At 36.9% G+C, this 9,807-nt stretch overlaps 1 protein-coding gene across 5 annotated transcripts in view; it reads left to right on the top strand.

The window, feature by feature from the left end:
- Positions 1-9,807, top strand: part of LOC108768886 (pleckstrin homology domain-containing family G member 5) — a 169,093-nt gene that overhangs the window by 92,457 nt on the left and 66,829 nt on the right. Inside the window, exon 1 of one of the 5 annotated variants that reach the window (XM_018519561.1) lies at positions 8,715-9,082. The exons of the other annotated variants lie outside the window; for them this stretch is intronic. Within the exon in view, the coding sequence (XP_018375063.1) occupies positions 9,038-9,082 (45 nt within the window). The 5' untranslated portion in view covers positions 8,715-9,037. Of the gene's footprint in view, positions 1-8,714; positions 9,083-9,807 lie in introns of those variants that run through there. 5 annotated transcript variants of the gene reach the window in all.

Raw genomic sequence — 9,807 nt, 5'->3', positions numbered from 1 at the left:
TTGTTACTTTTTCTACTCGGTAACGAGTAACTGTAACTTGTTACTTTTAAAAAGTAACTTTCCATTCCCTGGTTTAAAGTATACATACAAATAAGCTCCGTGATACTTAATTTAAACTTAAAAACAGAAAAAAGAAAATTATATACACGTATATTACAATTTTTTAACTAACAATAAGTTGAATATAATTTATTACCCTAAATATGTAAAAAGGTTTTCAATTTTGTAAAGTCAATTCAAAAATTTTAAAAGACAATATAATTATTATCAGCTCTGAATTGCAACAGTAATGAAATAACTTAAACAGATAGATCAACCACGACCTTCTTTACATTTGCTTGTTAGATCCCGTTATAATATGAAGTCTCACATTACTCTTGAATACATACTTTATAAAAGGATCTGAGTACTGTATTTTAATTCACATCAGTGAAAAAAATATTGATATAACTATTGATACAACTTTTAAATCTTGTCTCTGCTCTTTCTAGCCATCCAACGACGAAATAGTTTCAGTTTCGTAGATACTGCAAAATTAATTATATTTTAATTGTATTTTATATGACTTCAGCTTTGGCTTCAATAAAATTAACTGTTTGTCGAAGAAGTAGTCCTTAAAATGTACTTTTGTACTTGTATGGCTATTTTTTTATATTCTTTCAATGTTTTAATTATTAAACTTTATTGTATTCTGAAATTTTAATTCATGTTATATTGTCATCAGGCTGATGAAGACTTATCTATTTAAGTTATTTCAATTAAAAAAACATTTTAACCTGTAACGCCAATAACTTCATCATGCCAATATCACTAATTTATCTTGCACGCTATTACGTGTGATAAAGCTATTTAAATTCTCGTGGTTGCTGCGATATCAGTTACGTGAGAGTTACATCGAGCGGTGCGATAAAATCCACAGGGAGGCCAGACAGAATTAATTACACCAACCCTGACGAAGGTGTCACCGATAACATGATCGATATGTTCATTCTCCATCATCGTGTGTTAGACGTTTTCTGCCGTCTCTACGAATTGTACCGTAATCCCTTTTATATGCCAAGAACGTCATCAATAAGGAAACGAAAAAATAAACTCGGGAAAGAATGCATCTCTGCGAGATTCGTCGCCTTTCTTTTCACTATGAGTTTCGTAATCGATCAACGTCCTCAGCATCTTTCCTTAATGGCCGCCAAGGACCGCTGTGTCGAAGTACGTTGGTGAATCTTGCTCATTCTTTGGGCTAGTATCACATATCTCTTTTTTTCTTCTGGGCAAGGTATTTCAATGAATACTCTTTTTGGATTACGCAAAACGCAATCAATTTGTTTCAAATCAAGTTCTACTAATTCGTCCATTGAAATCTTGAAAGTTTTGGATAGCTTCGTAAGCATATAAATTCAGATAATAAACGATTATAAATGTGTACAAAAGTACATTTTAAGGACTACTTCTTCGACAAACAGATATTTTTGCATTTTTTTAAATTTCAATTTTCAAAAAAAAGAATAGGAAGAAAGAAATAAACAACATTAATTAAAAAATAACAACTAAATTCAGTACTTTCTTAAGAGTTTTTACTCATGATATATTTGCAATAAATATAATTCCTTGGTGTACTTGATTGTCAGAAATTTATTTCTATTATTTACGTTTTAAAGTACTCCAGTTGAATTGCGAACCGAAAAGTAAAAAACTAAAATACTCGAGTAATTTTTTTTCGCGTGTTGGGAAATCCAGTCCTTTCGCGTAGATATACGCCGTGGTTGAAAACTCCCGTTGGAAGCCGGGGTTGCATCCACGCGGTAGAATGTAATTAATTCTCGTCAAGTGAATATTTAGAAGCGCACAGTATTTTACGTGACATTTCGCTACAATACAACGGGGAAATGCTAGCGCCATGGCCGGGATGCGGTTTTAATGATCGACTTTCAATAGAAGGTTTTCCAATAGTATTAAGATTGACATCGTCAGTGTGATACATGATAGATATTCGTTTAAACACGAGCAATATTTCATGAATATATGCCTCGAAACTAAACATACTTTTTATTCTTTCTGATAGTAGCATATAGTAAATCTTCTGGTTATTCCAGAGTTTATTTATTGACATTTTTCAAGGATCTTTTTCGACGAAAAACATTCACCGCTAATTTTTCTCTCGGTATTAAATTTTTCTGTATGAAACCTACACTTTTTGGAATATTTTAAGTGGTCGCAAAAAGTTCGTCATTTATCACGATTACGATTACATGATTTTTTTTCTCCGGAAGGAAAAACATGTGGGAGTGCTTAGGAAATTCATTGCGTTGAAGAAGCTCCATTTTTCATTACAAACGATGACTCGCGGATTTCGCACGGAGAGGACGAAATCGTAAGATCGTCCTTGCCGTGTACAAAAAGCGCCTCTTTAAGGCCGCGTTTTCTTCCTACGGCCTTTAATCGCTCCTCCGCGTGACCACAGCTAATGGTATGAAAAAGCAAAACGTCACTGCAAACTGGCAGAAGTGGATTGTATCGTGGCTGGTAAAAAAGGTCGAGACCGCGATTCACCGCACAGAGATTATTTAAAGTCGAAATCCCGGCCGCGAGACGATGTAATCTCGAATAATACAAACGTCGTAAGCAGTAATGAGATAAAGCTCATCGATTCTCCCAGAGCTCGGAATTCAATCGGATTTCGTTAACTGCATTAATTACGCACGCTATATCGATAATAAAATCAATGATGTCCTTATCCGAAACGATTAAGTAAATTCACTCCGAGAGTTTAGTATATAAAGTCAATAAATTAGTTAATTTATGTGTAACTTCTATTATCTATTATATATAATATTCATTATATTTAGCATATTCATAATATTTATTTAGAGAAAATCTTGTACGTATTTTTAAAAACAAAAATATATTCATATTAAATTATATTCTCTATTTATTTTATGGCATGATCATAGTATTTAAAAAATAATGCCTGTGGGATATATTATATATGCGTGTGGGATTTTTAAATATTATTCTGCGTTAAAAAATGTGTATCATAATTTGTAGTTTAACAGACGTTTAACAGCTGGAAATAAATCGAAAAAATTAACATAATATTAGCTTCAAGACGAAATGCAAAAAACGCAGAATTATATAAAATGAAGATGATGATGCAAGTTTATTTAATTAAAAAATCATTTTACGCGTAATAGAGTCTAATTTACGTTTTCTATTACGTTGACCCACTTTCCCATTAGACCCACGAAACAGTCGGCAGAGACAGGTAAATGATAAACGGTAGGTCCACAACAGGTCTACGATATTGCAGGAATTTCGCCGTTTGCAAAAGTCAAATCACGAATTCCTGAGTTTCATCCGGGAATCTTTGAAGCTGCGTCCCGATGTCTCGCGATACTGAAATTCCGTATGCATAATTCGTTCGAATTCGTCGCAGCATTTATCTTCGGCTCGCGCGGAATCCTGCGTGACGCGTGTGCGTGCGCAGCATTTTCGCACGATTAGGATTAGCAAGCGTACCGTTTACCACAAGTGTTTAATTGAGCTTTCCGGTCCCGATTGACTCTGTCAAACTAAGACGATTCGCAGAATTTTGGGCTGCTGTCCTTCACAAATTCCATGCATTGTTTCACGTAGATGAGGTAAATACTCACCGCACCGTAATTGTAGCGGCTCTTCCGAGTAAACTCATGTTCTCAGATTATTCCGAAATGTGATTAAACCGTGTTATCCCAAGAGAAGTTTAACATCGTGCAATCATTGCTTCGAAAACAATGATTAAAATTTATCCAATTAACTTTAAAGAACGAGAGACCGTTTTTCAAATCTTACATTTTGATAGTGACACTGAAACAGTATTACATTTTGAGGCAAGAAATACAATGAAATAATTAATTATAACAAACTACTTACTTCTTCTTACTAACTTAGTAATTACTTCTAACTCTAGCTGTAAGATTTAAAAAATGGTCCTCCGTTCTCTAAAGTTAATTGGATACATTTTAAATAATTTTCCCGTCTTGTAAAGGTTAATTACTATATAATCAGGAATGTAAGAAATTTTATATGCTTTAATGAATTTAATAAAGAGAAGTTTTTATTACAAAATTTTAAATAACAGATATCTTAATATAAGTCAATCTTTTTTGATTGTATTTTACTGAAATTAAGCAGCGTCATACGTTGCTAAGAAATTCAGCACGCAACTTTCAAAGCGTTTCTCGAAAACCGTCATTTCTCTATTTATTTTATAGAACGCTAAAGCGGAAGAACAAGATCTTCGAAGACATAATCTTCCCCAACGGCAATGTCTTGGCCCTTCAGTTAAATCCTATAGATAGAGATGCAGTATCTCAGCCGCCAAATCTTCGTCGGTGACCTGAATTCAACATCCACACGCTCGATTAATTAGTCTCTACGAGTGGCACCCTTCTCTCTCATTAACATCTTCCTCTCTTTTACCAACGCTCCTCCCTCTTTTTAAAATACGTGCAGTAAAATCACATTTAAGTTTGAATTTCAAATCGCATTCAAAGCACGTTTTATTTCTTTTTTTCTATTTCTTTCGCTGTTTTTATAATTCTACTTGTTCCCGAATTTTTAATTCTCTTGACATTGTTTTTATCGCATTAAATAAAGGAACACAGGCGCAGGCAGAGATTGAATAATTGACACACATTGTGTTATAATATATAAGAAACACGATTTCAAACAAAATTTTGTCCAATCTCTGTAACCTCGTTAAAATGAGTACACAATGTATTTCGTATATTTCGATAAAATGCAAAGAAGGATTTTCTGTATTACAGGCCTCGCATTGTTCATTTCGCGGTTTAATGATATTAAAATATGACGCTGTGTAATGTAGTCAGATATAAACGCCGTTACATTTAATATGAGGTGAGAATATTCATAATATTCATACTTTAAGCTTTAGCCTTTCAAAATCCTGATAAATATCTTACAATAGAAGCCATAAATATAATCGCAACTGTATCCTGTTTTTATTGAAAATTGTCTTTCATCATTCATTATTTTTTTGGCTCAAATGGGATTAAGCTGCCACTCTAAAGCAGCACATTGGATTTACAAGCACCGAATATTAGAATAAGATCTTCTTTATACATTTACCTATATATATATATATATATAGAAAAAGGAAAGTTTTAAATAGTTCAAATAGTTAAAGAAGTTGTTAAGCTTTATTTTAAATTAGTTAGATAAAATCTGCAAACAAAAAGATTAATTCTATAAGATCTTACGCATAAGCTTATCCACTGTAATGGTTTAAGCATTATTTCTGTCACGTTACAAACGTAACGCGAAGATATTACAGCGAGTTTCCTGTAAACCCTGTAATCCCGAATTTTACACTGTTTGCAATTGATCCTATTGATGCCTTTAGGCATCGGAGCGTCCTTTAGATTAGAACATCCTTTGAGATGTTCGACACCACGAACCGCCTTGTCTCATGAAAATGAAGGAATATCGATAATACGTGATTTATTGGCTTGTTCTGCTCCCTTTCCTTCTCTCCTTCCTCTCTCTTCTCTCTTTTTCTTGCATCCATCAGTTTGACGAATAAAAATATTATTAAAACAAAAATTTAAAGATGTCTAATATCTAATCTAATAAAATATATATATAAATAAGATATTAAATTTTTATCGAATTCCAAGATAAAAGGAATATAAGGATAGAACATAAAAATGTAGATGCACAAACTTGTATAATTTAATATTAGCATCTTCTTACCATCAGTTAGATGCAAAATGAAACGAATTATGATTGAAGATACGATTAAATTTCTCACACAATATGACAGAATAAATTACGGTACGTAAAGTTTGGAGATGAAAGGTATTCCCTGCGAGACTTGATTTTCTATTTGACTTATTTCGCTTACATATTTACTTACACATCTACTTCGTGCATCAGGCGAGCTCTGCTCTATTAGTAATAAAACTCCTTAATAGACACGATCGATTCGGTTACGCAGATGCCAGGCATTACATCAGGCCGTCGTCGGAAATTAAAAAATGCGCTCCCGTGCTTTGAAGAAAACGCGAAGAGTCGAGCAGAACGTGGAGGAGTAATCGAGGAGAGACGAGCGGATAATCGAAAGATATCACGCGATCATCGCGAGGAGCGAATGATAATTGCTGGCAAAACGTTCGATCGACTTTTCGTCGGGAAAGCTGCCCGAAGGATCGCAGCAAGTTATTTCTCTGGCGGCGAGCCTTGAAACAACGCCGATCGATTCCTCGGAGGATAATAACACTTCTCCTGGTCTCGTGGTCCCTTCGAGATATACTGAACGTCCTTGGCCTCGTTCGCGCCGACAAGCTCGAGAGGTATTTTTTTCCCCTCCCGTTTAAAACTCTTGCGTAGGGGCTGCAACCCGGCTGTCAATCCGGAATCTCACGCTTTTGCGCCCGACTTGGAATCGGGTCCGACGAATACAAATTTCTTCCGCGAATTTTGCGCCCGACCGTTCCGATCCTACGAGTTGTGAACCGAATCGCTGTGTATGAGGAAATTCTAATTAAAGTTGCTGCCGTTTGACCGTACCGTGCGTGTCGGCCTACGCGCGATAGAATCACGTGATCGGGGGCAGAATCAAGAATAGCGTTAATCCGAATCTCGCTCTCGAACTTTCGGTAACGTCATGCATACCTCGTAATCTGGCATGCCAGAGCGGACTGCTATCAGCGGCAGAATTCTCATTGATGTCTACACATTTCCAAGTAGATTTTGCCGAGATTAACGTGAAGCGAATTCATGAGGTAATAAAGCGAATAGAGATTGAGCGAGAGCGTCAGATGTAATTTCCGGTGTAACGATTTTGGCCTTTTTGAATTCATAATCCAAAACGCGATCACAATAGCTGAAACGTAGTGTGACTTTACAATAATTCGTTACATTGTATGTCGCTGTTATTTTAGTAACAATAGTTTTTTTTATTTACAATTAGAAAATTGTGGCTGATTATAATTGATTATAATAAGAATAAGAAAGTTTCTCGATTTTGAAGAACAATGAAAACAAGGTCCTAGAATTCATAATAATGGATGGCAGACGAGGCACGCAAACGCGTGCTGAAAGCTCGCGATGAGTAGAAAAGCACTTATAAAGTAAGGCACTTTTTCGAGACGCTCACTTGAAAATCGTGTTGATAATTTCGATTGTGATCGCGATACTTAGAACTATCATTTGCCACGTAAATCGCCTGTGATTCTTTCTTTGGGCGCCGAGTGTAATATCTCATAGAAACGAATATGAGAGGGATTCGTGCTCTCAAGATAGCATTCATGAACTGGTCATAATCTCCGAAACGTGAACTCCGGTAAGGAAAATGGAAGACTTTTCCACTGAATGTTTGTCGAATGGAAACACATTTTGAAAACCATCAGCCACCGTCTCTTTCGCCGCGGAGAAAAGCTGCGTAATCTTATTAGAGTTGTATAATAGAACAGGAATAACTTCTAAGGAAATAGAGATATCGTTTGCAACGTTCTTAATCGATTCTCGGAAATTTTACTTGAGCAAGTTTGAAGAAAAAAATGAGAATCAAAAATTTGAGAATCAGTTCAGAATTCTTCCGTCATTGATCATCTAGAACGACTATTTCATCGTATAGTACAACAACCTATCTGTAATACTTCTAACTTGTTTAATAAATATAAAGTTGCTGCGAGTAAATTGGATCTCTCGCATAAACAAAGAGAGCCTAAAACTAGATCGAAAAGTTTACTTTAGAATCTTGTTATCCGTACTAATAGAAAATTAAACGATTGTATCTTCAAACTCTACTTCGTTCAAAGCAACGAGTGATTGCGAATCGAATTCGTTGCGAGGCGATGCGTCACTGTAGCACAATCAGCTTAATCATTATACGCTGCCACACAACATAAAAATTGTAATTTATCATAAGAAATGACTCGGAGGGCACGTCCCGTAGTAGCGAAAGATAAAAGTATTTAAAAACTTGATGGTGTAAGCTTCACTGGAACGGCAGAACAGCAGTTGCAAACTTAATCGATGCACCACGAAGTATAGAAGAAAATACACGAATAGCACGAGATACTTGATGCGCGTCGAGGAGCGATACATGTATATATACGTATGTGTATGTATTAGTTTCCGTGTTTTTCTCGCTAGCAAAGACTAGCGAGGGTTGTAAAATTTATGACGAGGCAGTACAGCGGCTGAAAATTGCCGCAAGGAAAGGCGCACCCGTAAAAATTGTAGAGGGTGAAAGCATCACGGGAAGAACAGAAAAATCGCCACGTAGCACTTGCTTCCCTCAATAAAAGCACTTCAGTAAAGAAAGAAAAAGAACAAGAAAAGGAAGAAAAGGAACATTGATCACGCGAGAAGAGAGCCGACTGTCGGGTGATTTCACCGAAACAGTGTCCAATTAAGTGTTCTAATAAACAGTGTCTAATTAAGCCAGAGAGTGGAAGCACCGGGTGAAGACGTGGAAGAGGGCCCGACGGCGCGCAAGAGCGGCTTCATACGCGGTCTCGTACGCCGTTTGAGCAGCGGCAGCGGCAGCGGCAGAACGGGGCGATCGGCTCGTTCGATTGCCACGTGTGGCGGAGGCGGCGGCGGGTCCAAAGGTGAAGGAGGCGGTGGTGGAGGAGGCAACACGAGTCCTAGCGGTGGTTGCGTTTTCGCAGCTGGGCAACAGTCGGTCGCGGGGGCCGATAGCACCACGGTGTCCGCATCCGGGACCCCCCTTGGTGGCCGCGGTACCCCGAGCCGACGGTCCAGCCGCGATCTAAGCCCCTCGAAGAAATCGTCGTCGACGTCGTTAGTGATCGGCCAACAGGATGCAGCCGTGGCCAGCCACGGGGGCGGTGATGGTGCCGGTACCACTTCGTCGTCCGCCAGTGGTACCGGACAGGATTGGCGGAAGCTAGTCGGCAGCATAAGGCGCAAGGTACGCCGTAAAACCACCCAGAACAGCTCCAGCGTATCCGAAGCCGCTCTGCAGGACACGACGAATCGCAATCAGGATGACTTCCTCAAGGCCGCAATGAGAATCTTCCTGGTGGTGTCGCCGCCGATGGGGCGCATTCAGGTAAAATGCGCATATCGGCCGTGCTCGCTATTTTGTATCAATACATTTCGAATTTGCAAATGCTAAATATTTTTTTTTAGCTTGCTTGTCGATTGTTACACTGAAAAAAACTAAATTCTAAAAAATATTTATTTGAATAGTTCTAAGTAATATTTACTAAATGTAAACATATATATATATTTATTTGATACAAGAACTATAAATTTGATTTAAGTGTTATTTTTTTATTTTGAGTAAATATTTATTTGGTTAATTAAAAGTAAATGTTTGGTTAGTACTATTCAAAGAAATATGTATTAAGATTTAGTAAATTTTTTTTCAGTGTAAATTTTAATTTCCACCATTGAACATCTTTTCTTAGAAAAAGGTATTAAATGAAGACATGTAACACATGATACGTAAAAAGCATCAATGCCTAATTTCTGTTAAATGCATGAGATAAATCTTCTTACGTAAGACTGAAGCTTACATCATCTTGAATATCTCATCCATCATGCTCCACATATATAGACACCGCACGAATTTCTTTTCTCTGACGTAAATTGCTGCGATCTACAATATATCCGCATACTCTTCTTTTCTTTTCTTTTCTTTTCTTTTCTTCTCTTTTCTTTTCTCTACTCTTCTCGGGCTGATCGACGAAACCGTACAAAATATTTAGTGAAAAGAAACATTTGACGCTATCTAGGCAGAAGATGCTTTCCGCGCAGTCATACAGCTCGAAT

This window comes from Trachymyrmex cornetzi, unplaced genomic scaffold (genome assembly GCF_001594075.2).
Source record: "Trachymyrmex cornetzi isolate Tcor2-1 unplaced genomic scaffold, Tcor1.1 scaffold83, whole genome shotgun sequence".
In the NCBI taxonomy this organism is placed as follows: domain Eukaryota; kingdom Metazoa; phylum Arthropoda; class Insecta; order Hymenoptera; family Formicidae; genus Trachymyrmex; species Trachymyrmex cornetzi.
Note: the sequence above shows the minus strand (reverse complement) of the source record. Positions and strands in the feature narration are given on the sequence as shown.